The 18,548-nt window shown below is 49.5% G+C and overlaps 1 protein-coding gene across 1 annotated transcript; it reads right to left on the bottom strand.

Moving 5' to 3' along the window:
- Positions 1–827: 827 nt before the first annotated feature.
- AFMID (arylformamidase) lies at positions 828–18,358 on the bottom strand. Its single transcript, XM_021680819.2, has 11 exons — positions 18,299–18,358; positions 16,320–16,410; positions 5,771–5,875; positions 5,638–5,686; positions 4,319–4,404; positions 4,151–4,223; positions 3,867–3,964; positions 3,501–3,579; positions 3,250–3,391; positions 2,947–3,051; positions 828–912 (listed from the first exon to the last, which is right to left on the bottom strand). Exons 1-11 carry the CDS (start codon positions 18,356–18,358, stop codon positions 880–882), a joined length of 921 nt encoding a protein of 306 aa, XP_021536494.1. The 3' UTR covers positions 828–879.
- Positions 18,359–18,548: the final 190 nt, after the last annotated feature.

Raw genomic sequence — 18,548 nt, 5'->3', positions numbered from 1 at the left:
TCCCCGGACATGAGCAGAGGTCTTAGGTGTGGATCCTCCCGGGCCTTTCCCCTACATGCACAAACGTGGGCACACAGAGAAAAACATCTTTTTGTGGGTGTATATTGTGTAAAGTCATTGAGATGGTACTAAGTTGTATCACTGAGCATCTTGCTTTTGCCATATAACAGTATGTTCGGGGGATTTCCCACCCGGTAAACAGATCTCTTTCTAATGGCTACATAGTGGTTGGCTGCTGGCTGCTTGGATGTACTCATCCCCAACTGATGACTGTCTAGGCTATTCTTCATTTTTGGGATACTCCATCACACTTGGAGTACCAGTTATTCAGAGTAGGGGAGGGGTGCTGGGTGGGGAGGGTGGTAGATGCACACGGCTGGCTGCTTGGGAATTGCACACATCCCTGGGTGGGGGGCAGAGAAATCTTGTCCTGGCTCTGGATGTCATCGTCCCATCACAGAAGGGGCCAGCCCCGAGGCTATGTCCCAGGACACTCTGGGAAATCCTCAGGACAGGACAGAGTGGTCAAAAGAATGCCATAAAAGACAGAACAGGCTGGTTTGAGAAAATCTTTTGAAAAGGTCAGCAAACTTTGAGCTGGAGCTAAGTCTACTTATCGCCAGGAGCTGTCATTTTCGTTATGCCCTCTCGGCAGGCAGGGGGCCAGGCAGCTTGGGCATCACACAGCGTTGACTGGTCTGGACCTTCCCTGGAATCCTTCCATCGAGGCCAGTGAAAGAGAGATTTTTTAGTGGTGTTCGGAGCAAACAGAGGCGCTCCTGGGCATGGGGAGAGCGGGAGGCTGGCAGGATGGGGAAGCGTGTGGGGTCTGTGGAGGGGCTTCACCATCGGGGGGTGGGGGGGCTCACTCCAGCGCCGTCAGTGCTCGTGGAGGATTGTTCTCAAAATCATCTGCAGCCGGAAGGAAAGACACAAGAGCGCCAGATTTGGAGAGGCTCTTGTGAGACTCTCTCTCGAGGAATCTGATGAAAGAGACAGGCTGCATTCCTGGGCATCGAAGGGTCACTTAAAATGACAGCCCAGTCCCACCTGTCCTTTGAAGTGTCCTAAATAAGGCCCCAGCCATACGTAGACTTACCTCGGGCTCGACATGCGCTTTTGTTGACCCACGAGCTAAGAGTGGGTTTACGTTTTTATGTAATTAAATTAAACCTGATTAAATTAGTTTTTTAATTAATTAATTAAAAATTTACTAATTAAAAGCCTCCAGGGCCGGGGCGCCTGGGTGGCTCAGTCGTTAAGCGTCTGCCTTCGACTCAGGTCATGATCCCAGGGTCCTGGGATCGAGCCCCGCATCGGGCTCTCTGCTCGGCGGGAAGCCTGCTTCACCCTCTTCCATTCCCCCCTGCTTGTGTTCCCTCTCTTGCTGTCTCTCTCTCTGTCAAAATAAATAAATAAAATCTTTAAAAAAAAAAAAAGCCTCCAGGGCTAAAGTCTAAGTAATCGCTACACCCAACATGGGGCTTGAACTCACGACCCCGATTCTTAGGTTTTTCAAGAGAAGATGCCACTTATGGGTGTTTGTTTTTCCCCCAGTTAAAAAAAGAAGAGTAATACGTGTTCGTGTTTTAAAATGCACCTGTGTGTCACCACTAGTAATTGTTTTTTTCACACACATGCATATGCCTCCAAGCGTCTAGCTGTCGATGTATTATTAAACTGGGAATATGCTGGGTCACTTCTTTTTGTGCTTTAGCTCTCACATCCGAAACAATTTGATGTATCCTAACTCATCTTTACAAACTTCATTCTGTTACTGAATTATGTCATCATTTAACCTCACTGGGACATGTCAGCTGTGTCTAAGTTTTGAGTATTAATAAAGCTGCGAAGACTACCTTTGTGTATTTCTTGATTATCCTGAAGAGAAATTCCAAGCAGCAGAATTACTGGGCCAGTGGGTTTGGATCCCTATCACCAGACAGTGGTCCCACCGGCAGAACTCAAGAGGAGCCCTTCCCAACCTCTCCAGCAGGGCTGGGCGTAATTATCATTAGAACATTTTCCATGACAGGTAGGAAAGGACTGGCCTTCTAAGTGACATTTCTATGATCACTAGTATAATTTAATCTTCCCCCATGTTTACGGGCCATGTATATTTTTTCTTAAATTATCCCTTATTCCTTGTCCATTTTTTTCTATTTATAATCTATTCCTAAATAGAAATAAAAATGGTTCTTATTGATTTGAAAGTGCTCTTTAATATAGTAAGAATATTAACTATGTGAGTTAAAACTGAATGCTCTAAAAGCCTCACTGAGGCGGCAGCTGATTAAAAAGTGAAGCTAATGACGTACCCACTTTCCCAGAAAAAAAAAAAAAAACAACTGTATTGGTAATTCTTTATCTGTCAAATCTGTAGCAAATATTTCCGCCAGTTTATTCTTTGTCTTTTAAAAGAATTCTCCGCATTAAAATTGTAATATTTGATTTTTAAAAAGATTTTATTTTTAAGTCATCTCTACACCCAATGTGGGGCTTCAACTCAATGACTCTGAGATCGATAGTCATGTGCTCCACCAACTGAGCCAGGCAGGCGCCCCTGTAATGTTTGATTTTTAAAAGGATTCTCCATGTAAAAATTGTAATGAACCAAATCCATCCATCCTCTCCTAACCGGAGTTGGCTTTGCTTTATGCTTACACACAGGCTGATACTTTCCTTGCACCAGATTGATGCCTGTCCCCATCCACACCAAGCCCCATGCAGCTCCCACCTGTGTGCCCCAGAGCAGACTCTGCAGCTCACCTCATTTCAGAAGGGGGTGAAGTAGAGGAAGCTAATGGGATACTCAATTCTTACCATCAGGATCCCAGCCTCCTGGAGGCCAAAGATCCAGGAAAGTGGCTCCTCCGTGCTCCCCACCTCCCCACCTCTCCTGTGCAGGGGCAACCTCGCTCTCCACAGTGAAAGGATGTGCCCCACCTGGGTGAGCACGAAGTCCTTCTGGGTTAGGTTCCAAATGATTTCAAAGTGATCCACATCATGGATTTCTTCAAACGAGGCATTCCACCCTCCTCGGCGCAGTGTCTGGGTGGAGAAATGAGCAAAGCAGGAGACAGCAGGGTGGGGGAGCTCCACACCACACCGGGCATGTACTAGGCCCTCGCTAAGTATTTGTTGAATAAATGGCTCGTGGTCTTGGGGTCCCTTTTGGTGAAATAAAGAGGAAGGTAATGAGAGCACAGGACCCTCAACCTCTGGCCAGAGGCAGGGTGCTGGGGGTACCTGATAAAATTCCCTGGACTGTCGGTGGAATTCAGGGGAGTCGTGTTGGCCCACAGTCACCAGCACGTGGCAGGCTGGATCTGAGAGCTGCGTCACGGCCGCCTCCAGGAGCAGCTGGGGACTGTTCCTCTGAGCATCCTCCCTGACACAGGGGGTAGGCGTGGGTCAGGACAGAGAAAAGCCTGCACTTCACCCCTTGCCCCCCTGATAGGCTCACGCTCAGCTCTGGGAAGAGGGGACAAATGACTCACAAGGTCATGTGGAGAGGGGCGTTGATAGTGGTATACACAATGGGCTCCAGGTCATAGATCCCACTTACCAGGAAAAAGCCTGTGAAGGTGAAGAATAGTCAGAGGGCCAGGCTGCAGGTGGGGCCAAGACTCCATCCACACTGGGCCTCAAGCCGGCCCTGGGGAGGGGGGCAATATGGGGCCAGCCCAGCCTCCAGGGCCAAAGGGGCAAGACCAGGGCAGAGGTAGAGACACAAAGCAGGCCTGTTTCACAGGGCTCAAAGCCCCACGTCAAGCCCTCCGTGGCTGTTGGGATTTTGTGCCCCGGGTGCAGACCATCTGGGGAGGGTGATGGCTGTCCAGCCAAACCTGCAGTCCCATGAAAACCTTTGAGGTTGGGTGTGACTCCATGCTTGGTCCAGTTGGTCAGGAACATCATGGAAGCCAGGTGGGCCCCTGCTGAGTGCCCGCACAGGTAAAGTCCCCTAGGTTGGGTCAGAGCAGAGAGCCCAATTCGCCTTCAGTTTCCCTAATGCATCGAGCCAGTACCAAAGACTCCCAATTTGCCTTCTGCTCCACAGGCCAGAGGGGACAGCTGGGCTGCGTCCAAGGGGCTGAATCACCGTCCTCCCTCATTGTCTGATAAAAGGAAAATCTGCAGTGATACCCACTCATTGCACGGATACTGCTTCTGGACAAATGCGATGCTCCGAGTCACCTGGTCTACCATCTGGTCCAGGGTACCTGCACGAAGAGCAGGAGCTGGGTCAGGATTCGTGGGGGGCTCTCTCCCCTCCAAAGCCCAGCAGCCTTCAAACCTGCAGGACCATCCTCATTACCTTTGGGGGCAAGGTCATAAGCCATGACCACCACGGCCACTCCCTGTGCTGTCAGTGGGTTGACCATGAAGGCTGATGTGTCTTTACTGTGGAAAGAGACAAAGATGTGACAACTGGAGGCACCTGGGCCACCAGGCTGCTTCCATGTCCTTTCTGCCCAGGGCTCCACCCCTCTCTGGTTCCATGTAGTGTAAGGAAGAAGGTAGGCACTGTCCTTACCTTATCACATGCTAGCTATGAAACCCCAGGGCTTTACTTAACCTCTAAGTCCGCTTTCCTCACCTGTAAAATGGGGACATCTAAATTCTCTTAGGCGCTGTCTTTGAGAAATGAAGATCAGACGGGTAGAGAGCTTTGCACGACAAAGGGTAAAGGTGCTATAAATCTAGCTATGAAGATGACTGTGCTTGAGGGGTGGTAGATCCTATAGCAGGCTCCTTAGTAAGATCCTAGGGAACAACAGTGTCCTTGAAGATCTCAAATACCCCTCTGATTATCTTTTTTTTTTTTAATTTTTTTTTTAAGATTTTATTTATTTGAGAGACAGAGAGCATGAGAGGGAGGAGGGTCAGAGGGAGAAGCAGACTCCCTGCCGAGCAGGGAGCCCGATGCAGGACTCGATCCCGGGACTCCAGGATCATGACCTGAGCCGAAGGCAGTCGCTTAACCAACTGAGCCACCCAGGCGCCCCCCCTCTGATTATCTTAAGGTGACAAGCTGACCTGGTTTGCCCGGGGACTCTCCCACTGAAAGCCTCATGTCCTGGGAAACCCCTCAGTCCCGAGCAGGCTGGGAAGGTTAGTCACTGTGGTTTCCTTATGAATGAGAGTAGCTTGAACATGCTTCTCACCGGGTATAGTGGGTCGAATAGTGTCCCCCCCCAAAAGATAGGTCCAAATCCTAACCTCAGTACCTGGGAATGTGGCCATAGAGTCTATGCAGCTGTCATTAGGGATCCTGAGTTGAGGTCATCCAAGAGAGAAGGGGGAGGGGAGATCTGAGACCCAGACACACAGACACCAAGGGGGCCCCGCGAGGATGGAGGCAGAGATGGAAATGATGCAACCAAAGCCAATGAAAACCTAGAGCCCCCAGAAGCTGGAAGAGGCAGGAGCGGGTTCTCCCTTGGAGCCTTGGGACGACGTGCGGCCCTGAGCACACCCTGATCTCGGCCTTCTGGCCTCCAGAACCGGGAGAGAACGCGCTTCTGTGATAATCCACCAAGTTTGCAGTCATCTGTTGCAGCAACCCCAGGGGACTCGTATACCAGGGCAAGACGAATCTCCCTTTCTCCCTGCTCATCCAGACTCCAGACTCACCTTCCACTCTGCCAGTATCCTCCGTGAAAGAACAGACAGAAACGTGAGGCTGTAAACACAAAGGCATGGGGGCTGAGCCCAGGTGGCCTGGCCAGCTGAGCTCTGCTGCGGGACCGCCTGCCCGGCCACCTACCTGCAGACACTTCCCTGGGAAAGTAGATATCCAGTTTCTCCCCTTCACCATCCCCGTAGGGGACATGCAGCAGGCTTCTCCTGGTGGCCCGGGCCTTCTTGGTGGCTGTCTCGAGAAACAGACAAGTCACCATCAGCACAACCTGCAGTGATTTTCTATCTCATTTAAGGCAGAAACCTTTCTGTAGAAAGCCCCTTCGGGTGGACTGGTCAGCTCCGGCTGCAGTGTGTGCATGAACGATGCTCCCCCAAATCCTTGTGGTCATCTGTGCTGGGTTCTGAAGCATCGCACAGGTGTGCAGTTACAACAACACCAGACTGGCCCATCCAAGTGGGACCAATACTATCTGCCCAAGTCTGTCTGGAAGTGAGTGTGCTGCGGTTTTGAAGGGCACCACTCTGGCCACTGCTTTAGTACATGCTTCGTGTGTGCGTTACACTTGGCTTCATGCCCCAGGAAGTATAAACTTGTCCAAGTCTTCGGAAAAACAATCTTCTAGGGAAGCAACATATAAACTCACTTCAAATAGGGGCGAGCGAGTGGCTCAGTTGGTTAAGCGTCTGACTCTTGGTTTCGGCTCAGGTCATGATCTCACGGTGGCAGGATCGAGCCCCATGTGGGGCTCTGCACTCAGTGCGGAGTCTGGTTCAGATTCTTTCTCCCTCTCCCTGTCCCTCTGCCCCTCCCCGTTCAAGTGCTCTCTCTCTCTCTCTCTCTGAGAAATAAATAAAATATTTAAACTCACTTCACACAAATAGATAATGAAACAATATGAATATATAATTGAGTGCCAGGAGGGGAAAGGTCAGAATTATGTGAAAATTGGCTAGGACATGGGTGGGAAGAAAGGAGGAAGGGCATTGCTAGGGAAATTAAATACCACGGGTGAAGGGGTGGGGTGGGAGGGGAGTCTGCATGTTCACACTGTCCCCCGAGGGCTCACCCCAAAATCAGTGAAACATAGGCAGCTTAGCTCCCTCCAACACTGGGCTTTGGAGAGTGTAAATTGGTAAGCTCTTCTGAAGGGCAGCTTGGAAATATGTATCAAAGCCCAAGAATCTCATACTCTTTGATGCCTAAGTCCTTATCCACATAGTTTTTATAAGGAAATAATCAGAAATATTCCCAAAGACTTGTTTTAAAGATGCCCACAGTAATGCTATTTATAATAGCAAAACACCGGACACAGCCTGAGTGACCTGTAATAATAGAAGGCTGCTCAAATACATTATGGCCTATCCTCCTTCTCTGCTTTATCATGTAGCCTGGCATTCACCACCCTTGATATATTTTTCCCCTTGTTTCCTGTCTGTTGCCTTCACCATGAAGACAAGGGCTTTGCTTTACCCACCTCTGTACACCCAGGACTTGATAGGTAGTAAACTTGTGTGATGGGGTGCCTGGGTGGCTCAGATGGTTAAGCATCTGCCTTTGGCTCAGGTCATGATCCCAGGGTCCTGGGATTGAGCCCCCGAATTGGGCTCCTGGCTCAGTGGGGAGCCTGCTTCTCCCTCTCCCTCTGCCTCCTTCTCCCTTGCTCATGCTCTCTCTGTCTCAAATGAATAAATTTTTTAAAAATCTAAAAAAAAAAGAAGATTGTGTGATAAATAAGCAGTGCTGGGTCAACTGAATATCCAAATGAAAGAAGTTTCTTGATCCCTACCTCACACCACACCAGATCAGTTCCCGATGGACTATCTAAACATGAAGGAGAGGACAACAGAGCTCTTGGAAAAGAGAATAGGAGATCTTCGTGATCTTGGGATAGACAAAGATTGCATAAATAGGACCCCAAACACATTAATTGAAAAGGAAATGGATGAGTATTTCATGATGTAAAGAACAAAACAGTTTGCGTAAATAGCATTTGGCATGATCAGTGTGGTCTTTCTGGTACTGAAGTTGGTGGGGAGAGACGTGAATTTGGGATCCACGTCCCCAGAAGTGCCCAGGTCCCCAACCTTGGTGGCCACAGTGGTGGACCCAAAAGGAAAACAGTGCTCCTCTGGGCTGGATGATCCTGCAACTCCAGAAGGGGCAAACTCAGTATGTAGAGATAGTTTGTATAAAGTGTGTTTAGGCAAGTGTGCATAAACTGTTAAAATGGGCTGTCTGGGGCACCTGGGTGGCTCAGTTGGTTAAGCAACTGCCTTCGGCTCAGGTCATGATCCTGGAGTCCCGGGATCGAGTCCCGCATCGGGCTCCCTGCTCAGCAGGGAGTCTGCTTCTCCCTCTGACCCTCCTCCCTCTCATGCTCTCTGTCTCTCATTCTCTCTCTCGCAAATAAATAAAATCTTAAAAAAAAAAAAAAATTAAAAAAAAAAAATGGGCTGTCTGCATTTCGGCTGGGCTGCTCAAGGCCAAGAGCAACAAAAATGATGGTAGAGGCCCAGTTTCCCTCATGCCAAAACCAGGGACCATGCTGCCTTTGCAGGGCAGGCAAAGTGGCTGCAAAACCAGTTTTGCCATCACTGACCACGTCTACTGCACGCCACCCTCCCCCCCATCCTTGGAGTGAGGGGACAAGAGAAGGAAAGTTTTCTTAGGAGAGAGATGTGCCATGCTATGTGCTGTGGGTCCCTGCTCCCTCTCCTGCAGAGGGGTAGGCGGAGACTTCCCATCTCCTAATGCTTCAAGCGACCAACTGCTCAGAAGGCCTGATGTGGGACTCCTGCAAGGGTCTAATGACCAGAACAAAACAGGCTCCCCGTGTGTCCATGCACCACACTGGGCACAGACTACTCTGTGGGACACTTAACAGAATGCATCTATTAGAGACTTTCAGTGAATCAAACCTATTGCATTTGTGATTATAATCTGAAGTGTTTAGGGGTGTCTGGGTGGCTCAGTCTGTTAAGCATCTGCCTTCGGCTTAGGTCATGATTCCAGGGTCCTGGGATCGAGCCCCATGTTGGGCTCCCTGCTTAGCAGGGAACCTGCTTCTCCCTCTCCCTCTACCCTTCACCCCTCCTCTCTCTTTCTCAAATTAAAAAAAAAAAAAAGAAGAATGTAATTACAGATGGGGCACCTGGGTGGCTCTGTTGGTTGAGCAGCCGACTCTTGATTTTGGCTCAGGTCGTGATCTCATGGGTCATGGGATCCAACCCTGCATGGGGCTCTACACTCAGCAGGGAGTCTGCTTGAGGATTTTCTCTTCCTCTCCCTCTGCCCCCCCCCCACCAACTTGTGTGCACACACTCTCTCTAAATAAGTAAATAAACAAATCTTAAAAAAGAAGAATGTAGGGGCGCCTGGGTGGCTCAGTCGTTAAGCGTCTGCCTTCGGCTCAGGTCATGATCCCAGGGTCCTGGGATCAAGCCCCGCATCGGGCTCCCTGCTCAGTGGGAAGCCTGCTTCTCCCTCTCCCACTCCCCCTGTTTGTGTTCCCTCTCTCTCTGTGTCTCTCTTGTCAAATAAATAAATAACATCTTAAAAAAAAAAAGAATGTAGGGGCGCCTGGGTGGCTCAGTCGTTAAGCGTCTGCCTCCGGCTCAGGTCATGATCCTGGGGTCCTGGGATCGAGCCCCGCATCGGGCTCCCTGCTCCGCGGGAAGCCTGCTTCTCCCTCCCCCACTCCCTCTGCTTGTGTTCCCTCTGTCGCTGTGTCTCTCTCTGTCAAATAAATAAATAAAATCTTTAAAAAAAAAAAAAAGAATGTAATCACATTGTATAAATTGTGTTTAAATGTTTAGAGGGGATTTAATCTGTGAAAATTATGGGCTAACTCAGTTATGAACATTAATTTAAGAAATACAAGAATGCTATTAAATTTTCTTACAGAGAAATAGTATGTTTGTATGGTTAAACAACACACAAAAGGCTTTTCAGTGAAATATTGCCTCTCCGACTCTCACCCGCCCGCTTCCCCTACCCCCTGCCATGGTGACCACCATTATTAATATGGATGTAGACCCTCCCAATCTTTCATCCAAATGGCAGCATATTAAATACATTTCCGCCCTGCCCATTTCACTTAATATTTCTTGGAGAGTTTTCCCAATTAGTACATAGCTTCCTGTTCTTTCCTTTTTAAAAGACCATTCTTTTTTTTTTTTTGGATTTATTTTAGAGAGAGACAGCGTCGGGGGGGGGTGCGGAGGGCAGAGGGAGAGAGGGAGAGAGAGAATCTCCAGCAGACTTCCTGCTGAGCGTGGAGTCCGACACGGGGCTCAATCCCATGACCCTGAGATCACGACCTGAGCCAAAATCAAGAGTTGGACACCCAAACCACTGAGCCATCCAGGTGACCCTAAAGACCATTCTTAATATTTCATCCTATGGCTGCATGTTAATTCAGGTAACCAGTCACGTAACCAGTTACACAGCCAAACAAACCACATCCCATCATCAGGAAATTCTCCTGCTTCCACCAAATGCCCTCAGGTACAGGTATGCACCAGCGACCCATGCAAGATGCCCTTTCACTCTAAGGCTCAAATCCATCCAGGGCTCCTGTCTTAGTTGGCTCCAGCTGCTTGCCAAAATACTGGAGTGTGCGGGGTTTAAGCTCTGGATGTTTACTTCCCACAGTTCTGAAGCCTGGAAGGCCTCGATCAGGGTGCCAGCAGGGCTGGTGTCTGGGGAAGGCCCTCCCTTGGACCCACACTCCTCATTGTGTGCATATACTCCACTTCCCTGTGAGCCTGTGGAGCTCTCTCCCTCTCTGGGGAGGCAAGCCCTCAGTTATTTCTTCTAAGAATCCAGCCAGGTCAGGACCCCACCCTTCTGACCTCATTTAACCTTATTTACCCCCTTAGAGCCCCATCTGCAAATAGAGCCACACTAGGGGGTAAAGGCTTCAACATGGGAATTTGGGGAGGACACAAAGATTCAGTCCACAACAGCTCACACACCACCCCAAAAGTCCCAGGACTCTACAATACCAAATCCCCCCCTGCTCCCCTTCCTCTAGGAACTGACCCTGACCACCCTACCACCCACCGCCCACCATCCCCATCACCAGCTCTGTATCCTCCAGAGCACTTGCCCCTTCTAACAGACAACGGCATCTATTTCTGTCTTAAGTTCATGGTCTATCATGTCCCCCTTGCCCCATTAAGAAGCACAACAAAGGATAGCACGGAGCAAACAGTCAATGGCATTGTGGTAACACTGGATGGTGACAGATGGTGACTATTCTTCTCATGATGAGCCCTGAGTCATGTATAGAGCTGTGGAATCACTATGTTGCACACCTGAAACTAATATATCATTGTATGTCAACTGTCCTTCAATAATAAAATAAGAAGAGAAAAAAGAAAAAGATTCCCAATGCTACGCGGGCGGGGTTTTTTCTGTTTTGCTCAATGATCTATCCCATGCACAAAATGAGTGACCAGCGCATGCCAGGCACCCAGTAAATATTCCCCGAAGGGATCAGCACACGATGAAGCAGTCCTCTGCTGAGAGGCATCCCAAACAACCCTGTCGCGAATAGCCCTGTCGCGAATAGCCCTGTCGCGAAAAGCCCTGTGCACCTGTCCCACTGTGTGCAGGGGTCTGAAGGAAGCACTCTCAGCAGTGGGATTTCTGGACCGGAAAATTGGTCATTTTGAGCCCACTGCCTACTGCCCTCTTGCCAGCACAGTGTGAAGAGGCTGGTGCCTGACAAGCGCATCAACAGAGAGGGTTCATCAAAAGATAGCGATCTGTTTTTCCCAAGCTTTTGTAAAGGAACACATGAACCAACTGGATTCATTTTGTGCCAGAACTAAGAAAAAGACCACGAAATTTGTGTTCTAAATTGAAGAGCAATTCAGAGCAAGCAGCTGTAGATATTCCCCATCATGCACATGTCTCCCTCAGATATTAAAAACCTCAGGTGACCCTGTGAAAGAGGGACTGTATGTCTGCAGGAGTCGGCCCAGTGGTTGGTGGTGGGTAGCTGGGGGCAGGGGCTGCAGCCTCCCCCCAAGTGTGCATACCACCAGCCCCCCAGTCCCTGAGCCCCCGAGACAGGAACCACAGGAGGGCTTCAATGAATCAACTGTACTAAAACTTCCTTTTTTGATAATGCAAAAATTGAGTTTCTATTATTTGCAACTGAAAGTGTCCAAACTGTTACAGACAGAAACACCAAGTCCGTGGACCCATCCCGAGCATGTGTCAGGGGAATTAGGGGAAGTGGTGACCAGAGCCCCTAGAGACTTATGCAAGCATGGGGCAGGGAGGCCAGACAGTCCCAGAAGGCCGAAGACCTTCAAGGGTTTATTACATGCCGTGGCCGCAGTTCAAGAGAAGGCAGGGTCCCATCAGCCACCCTCTAGTTAACAATAGGTGGTGGAATCATGGATGGTTTTATTTTTAAAATCCCTTTTAGTAGGAATATGCTCCTTTTGTAATAAGATAACAATTGTTACCTAAAAACAGCCACGATGGTTCAGAGCAGAGCTACTTAAAGTGGGCTGTGTGGGTACTGGGAGCCCCAGCCTGTTTGCTACTGGTCCTTGATGAGCTAAGTATGCAAAGCAAAAGTAAGCATTTAGAATACATGCAGTTTCGTAGAACGGCTTTGTCTATTGGACTAAATAAGAAATCGGGGCTTTCAAACAAAAACTTGTACTCCAATGTCCATAGCAGCCCTATTTACAATTGCCAAACGGTGGAAACAGCCCAAATGTCTGTCAGTGAATGAATGGATAAACAAAAGGTGGCATGTCCACACGATGAAGACATGAAGTAGCCATAGGAATTATACAACAGGGATGGACCTTCAAACATTAAGCCAAGGAGAAGAAGCCAGATGCAAAAAGCCACACGTGTATGATTCCATTCATACGAAATGTCCAGAATAGGTAAATCCATAGAGACAGAAAACAGCTGGAGGGGAGAAATAGAGAATGACTGCTTAATGGTAGGAGGTCTCCTTCTGGGATAAGGAAAATGATTTGGAACTAGGCAGAGGTAGGTGATTGCCCGAATCGTGAACATTCTAGATGCTACCGAATTGTGCACTTTAAGATGGTTAAAGTGGTACATTTTATGTCACGCGTCCTGTAGCACAGTCAAACAAAATCGGGGCTTGTATCTTTTGTGCCTTTGTATTCTTCCTTTCACTTTTCTGGTGGAGAGAAAAAAGCCCAAGATCGGAGCCTGCGAAGAAAGGAGGGGCCCTCGGAGATCTGGTCCTTACCAGAGGCTGTCAGTCACGAGGCTCCACCCACCTCACTGGTGGACGTGGTTTGGGGGACGCTGCTGCAGGAAGCTCACAGAGGCAGGGAGCTCAGACAGCGGTTCAGCACATCTCTACCTACCTACCTACCTACCTATTCATCCATCCATGCATCCACCCAGCCTTCATTTAGTGTACAATGTATCAGTCCTAAGAGTCTTGGTAAAACAAGTTTAAAACTACTGATAGAGGAAATAGTTCTGAAAACCTGACCCTTCCAGCCCCTCTCTGCTCTCTGCCCATGCTTACTCAGCAGTCCCTGTGTGCCCAACCTTAGCAAGGCCAGGTCTTCATGGCGGATAAAGGTCATCTACTCCTTAGAGCAGAACATCCCTCACTGCAAGTTAATAGGTCAATGGCTGTAAGGGTGAATATAAATCAAAAGTAAGAAAAACATATTTTTTTTTGAAGTCTCCCTGGCTCAGAAAAGGAAAAGAGAGCTTCCTCCCTCCCTTTTCTTAGAGCATTTATTTTGGGAAACTCATTGTAAATCCTCTCTCTACCCCTTTGAGGTGTATGTAAATATTTTTAAAAGCTAAAGGAGTCTCTTGCCAGTTATACAACCTAGGAATGTTTCCCTCCAGGACTGGGGGAGCCATCTCTTTGAAATGTAGTCATCAAGGAAGCCAGGACCCCTACCCCCAGATTCCATGGGAGGGCAGGAGCCTAACTTCTGCAGGTGCCTGGCTCCCAAGTTACAAAACTACCTCTTGTCGTGAAGAGATGAGAAGTTTTCTTTTTCCTCTGGAGAAAGGCAACTCGCAAGCACAGGTGGCCACCCTAATTGCCAGGTGGACTGTGGAAGAACCAGTGTGGCGCCGTCGGGCTCTCTTGCTTGAGCATAGGTACCATTTATCTTGAGAACAGGTTTATCTGTTCTGCGATGCGGTGTATCTGCCTGCCTGTCTAAAAGGGTGACGTTTCTTTCTGGTGTCTTTAGTGGCTTGCCTGTGGTGTACGTCGCAGTTTGGCTTAACCCTTATTCCATAATAGCACATCTTCTTTCTCTCTCTGTCCTTTGGGGAGAGGCTTTCTGGCTTGGCAGGAGACTATTTGGGAGGTAGTTAGGTTTGGATGGGGTCATGAGGATGGAGCCCCTGTCGTGGGATTAGCGGCCTTATATGAAGAGGAACAAAGACCAGGGCTCTCTCTCTCTCTCTCCCTCTCTCTCTGCCACGTGAGGACACATGGACAAGGCAGCTGTCTGCAAGCCAGGAAGAGGACTCTCACCAGGGAACCAAACTGGCCAGCACCTTGGTCTTGGACTTCCCAGCCTCCAGAACTGTGAGAAATAGATTCTTATTGTTGAAGCCTTTTGTTATGGCAGACCAAGCTGACCAATACAAAGATAAATAATATTTAATTTAAAAAAAAAGGTTTTTTAAGGTAGGCTATACGTCCAGGATGGAGCCCAATGTGGAGCCTGAACCCAGGACCCTGAGATCAAGACCTGATCTTGGTTGGACACTCAACTGACTGAGACACCCAGGTGCCCCAAAGAGAAATAATATTTAAATGCAATATATATACACACATATTTTATTTTATTTTTTAAAAGATTTTATTTATTTATTTGACAGAGAGAGAGAGACAGCAAGAGAGAAAACGCAAGCAGGGGGAGTGGGAGAGTGAGAAGCAGCTTCCCGTTGAGCAGGGAGCCCAATGCGGGGCTAGATCCCATGGCCCTGAGATCATGACCTGAGCCAAAGGCAGACGCTTAATGACTGAGCCACCCAAGTGCCCCAATATGAACATATTTTAAATCAAAAGTAATGCTAAATGTCCATGGCCACCAAAATGTCAACATTTTAGGGGCACCTGAGCAGCTCAGTCGTTAAGCATCTGCCTTTGGCTCAGGTCATGAACCCAGGGTCCTGAGATTGAGCCCCACATCTGGCTCCCTGCTCAGCGGGAAGCCTGCTTCTCCCTCTCCCACTCCCCCTGCTTGTGTTCCCTCTCTCGCTGTCTCTCTCTGTCAAATAAATAAATAAAATCTTAAAAAAAAAAACAAAAAAATGTCAACATTTTAAATAGAGACAGACTCCAGCCCTGCATGGGCATGGCTCTTGTGCATTCACCTGGCCCTAATGGCCCCCTGCTATTGGGCTCATGTTCTGCATCCATGAAATGGGTCAGTGGCACTTGCAGCTCCTCTGGGCCAACTGCAGCACTGAAAACAGGAAGGCTAGTGGAATGTGAGCTTAAAGCTGTCCACGACATGGAGAGCAATCACTAATGGGAGGCTCTGAGGGCAATGGGCAGCACACTCTTCTTAGCTCTTGCCCCTTATGAGTGACTCACTTTCTCAATGGGGACAGCTCTTCTCTCCCTCAAGACAATTAAGATAGACAAATAGGTTTTTGGGGCACCTGGGCGGCTCAGTCAGTTGGGTGTCTGCCTTCAGCTCGGGTGGTGATCGCAGGGTCCTGGGATTGAGCCCCGCATCGGGCTCCCTGCTCCGCGGAGAGCCTGCTTCTCCCTCTGCCTCTGCCCCTCCCCCTGCTCATGCTGTCTCTCGCTCTCTCTCTCAAATAAATGGATAAAATCTTTTAAAAAAATAGGTTTTCTACAAGCTCATGCAGGTTTCACTGCACACTCAAATTTATCGACCAGAAAGCCATGTATTTGGCACAGAGCTGGGCCCAGCAGAGGACTCTGAAGAGCCCAAGACACAACTCTACCCCACCTCTCTTGGGACAGGGAGGATGCCAGTATGTGCTGGAATGAACTCCCATGAGCCTGTTCCTCCAGCTGGGTTATCTCAGTTTAGAGAACCAACTCTGAGAGCTCTGTTCAGTCTGCTGAAATGAAGATTTGCCAACATCCAATTTTCCCTGCTGAGGGGAGCGGGCTGGCTGCTTTCTCACACTTCTCCAAGGAGCCTCCTTCCCCAATCCAGCACAAATACCTCACTGAGTGTTAAGATTGTGGTATGACACTCTGGAGATACGGGATAGAAATGGGAATTCACCTTGAGACTTCTCCACTAGCTTACAGGTTCCCAAGCCCTGATTTCTTGAAAGAAACAAAGTCTTCTTTGCTTCTTACAAATAGCGTCCACATCGAATGTTCAGCGGCCAAGGGGGAGGCCTTCCTGTTTTTCATTCCACTTCACTGTGCCACTGTGGTACATTGCCTAATGGGCCTGGGCATAGTTGGCTGAGCAGGAGAGGAGGTGGATCACGGTCTGTGGGGCGTTTCTTGCCTCCAGCCATCCTGCGGCGAGGGCTCCTGGGTGCCTGGCCCTGAGCCAACAAGGCTTGCACAGTGCCTGGACTTTGGGAATCGCCATGAGAGCCTTCTCCTGCCCCTAGCATTCTGAACCACTGCCACCTGCTAAAGTCCACCCATGGCAGCCATGGAGAGGGCCCCCAGTACCCTCGTCTCCTATGTGTGAGTACGTCCTCAGGGTCTCCTCGGCTCCCTGTCGGATGACCCATCTGCTGGGGCTGTACTGATTCTCCAGCTCCTACGGAACACAGGCAGAAGGCTGCGTAAGACCTTTGTTCCCCATACTGTGCCCCCACCCCTCCAAATGTCTGGATGCTCCTCTCTGCCTTGAGAAGCCCCCTCCCCAATATCTCAGGCTCCACAGATGCCCTCAGCTTCCTTTAAACCCCTCCAGTCTCCAGCCTGGTCACCCGCACCCCATTCTCCCCCCACACCAATTAATTAGGTACTTCAAATACAACACAGCGGGTGCTCTCAGACTCGTGGTCTAGAGCAATGGTCATGCTTTAACTAGTGGACAGCCTTAAAGGGGAGATGAGGTGCCATAAATGTGTCCTGGTTAATGCCACTTGTGGGCACCCCTCCTACTACTGGAGGCCAGGGAGTTGGGAGGGGCACTGCAGAGAAAGTGACATGGAGCTGATCTTCTCCGAGTGGGTATGATTCTTTTTTTTTTTTTAAGAATTTATTCATTTATTTTGAGAGAGAGAGAGAGCAAGAGAGTATACAAGCAGGGGGCAGGGCAGCGGGAGTGGGAGAGAATCCTGAGCAGATCCCCCACAGTCAGTGTACAGCTGGACACGAGGCTCGAGCCCACAACCTTGAGATCATGACCTGAGCTGAAAACAAGAGTTGGACGCTCAACTGAATGAGCCACCCAGGCGCCCCTGAGGGGGCAGGATTCTGATTGCAGGAGTCACAGCAAAGAAACAGAGGTCAGGAGGGAGGAAGATCAAAGATCAGTTTGGAAATGCTGATGGGCCAGACTGCTGAGACACAGAGGTGAGGCCGGGAAGCTGGGGCTGGGGGACAGGGCCTCAGATGTCAGGCTAAGACGCTCAGACTTAATGCAGAGAACAACAAGGAACCAGATTTTGGAGAAAGAGCTCAAAGGCAAGGAGAAAGAGTGAAGTCTAAAATGGGAAATTTGAAGACGGGGTGGCTTCATGGAAGGGTTTTGGACTCTGGAGTCAGATGGGTTGAGTGCCATCCAAGCTCCAACACTTATAGGCTGTTTTACTCTGGGCAACTCACTTACACTCTCTGGGTCTCAGACCTCTCTACAATGAGCGTAATAGTAGCCTCACAAGGTTGAAGGACATAAGGCATGTAAATGAAGTAAAACTAACCATTCAAGTGTGGGTTACTGCCTCCTCCGGTTGAACGAGATTCTTGGCCAGTATTCTTTAGATCTGTACAGTCGGGCCCTGTAGGGCCTTTACAACCGTCCCTGACACACACTGTGAGTTTGATCATCATCTTCACTGTTGTTACGTATGATAACAATAATGCAATGGGTTTCTGAGAGTCCTCTGGTATTGCTGGCATGTGTGTGTGTGTGTGACAGAGACAGAGAATGGGATTTCTTGGGGGCAGTATGCGTAACTTATCAGATTCTCAGATGTATCTCAGATGTATCTCAGATGTATCTGAGAATCTCAGAAAAAACAAACAAACAAACAAACAAACAGAACACTCCCTGAAATGCAGGGAAACTAGTTAGGAAATTATAGTTGAGTGATAATCATATTAAGGGCTTTGCCTGTGTGGTTTCTAGCCCTCACGACCACGGTGCAGTAAAGAGCAGCCTTTCTGCATCCTCACCATCTGGCACATCCTCCATCCGAATTGTGGAACCTTAGGTCAAGGTCGGGAACTGTGGCCCCCCTTTATGGATATTAGCTCAGCTTCGGTTTTCTCTACCCTTAAAACCAGGCTCACCGAAGCCTGCCTGTGGCAGGAAGCAAATTAGATCAGGGTGCTAAAGCTTTCGGAGCAGGCACACAGGTGCTCAACGGCGCCCTGGAGAGTGGTCGGTCCGTGGGCTCCTAAGCTCCCCTCTTGGAACTGCATCTAATCTCCGCGCTGCACTGCTCGGCCCCAGCCGCCCCCTGCAACCCGCCTACCTCCTTAGATAGCTTCTTCCAGGGAGCCTCGCCTGGGGGACCTCGGCCGGGGACCTCCATCGTCCCACAGTGTACGGCCAGAAGGCGCGCCCCGGCTTTTTATACGCAGCGGCCGGGGCGGGGCCAGTCGTCCTGGTGACGTGAGCCGGCCGGGTCCCTGGGGCCGCCCACTAGGGGCGGGTTGCGGTCAAGTCTCCCGCCAGTCCGCGGCCGCGCGCTGATTGGCTCCGGGGCGCCAGCGCCGGCTCCC

The sequence above is a fragment of the Neomonachus schauinslandi genome, chromosome 15, assembly GCF_002201575.2.
Source record: "Neomonachus schauinslandi chromosome 15, ASM220157v2, whole genome shotgun sequence".
Classification (NCBI taxonomy): domain Eukaryota; kingdom Metazoa; phylum Chordata; class Mammalia; order Carnivora; family Phocidae; genus Neomonachus; species Neomonachus schauinslandi.
This window is presented reverse-complemented; position numbering and strand designations above follow the sequence as displayed.

Excerpts from the sequence above, each read along its gene's own strand:
- AFMID (XM_021680819.2), bottom strand. The coding sequence starts at position 18,358 with ATGGAGGTCCCCGGCCGAGGTCCCCCAGGCGAGGCTCCCTGGAAGAAG. Across the intron at positions 5,876-16,319 it reads CTCACACATAGGAGACGAGG|CCACCAAGAAGGCCCGGGCC; the intron begins GTACTGGGGGCC and ends TTCTCGAGACAG. Across the intron at positions 4,224-4,318 it reads TTATGACCTTGCCCCCAAAG|GTACCCTGGACCAGATGGTA; the intron begins GTAATGAGGATG and ends CTCTTCGTGCAG.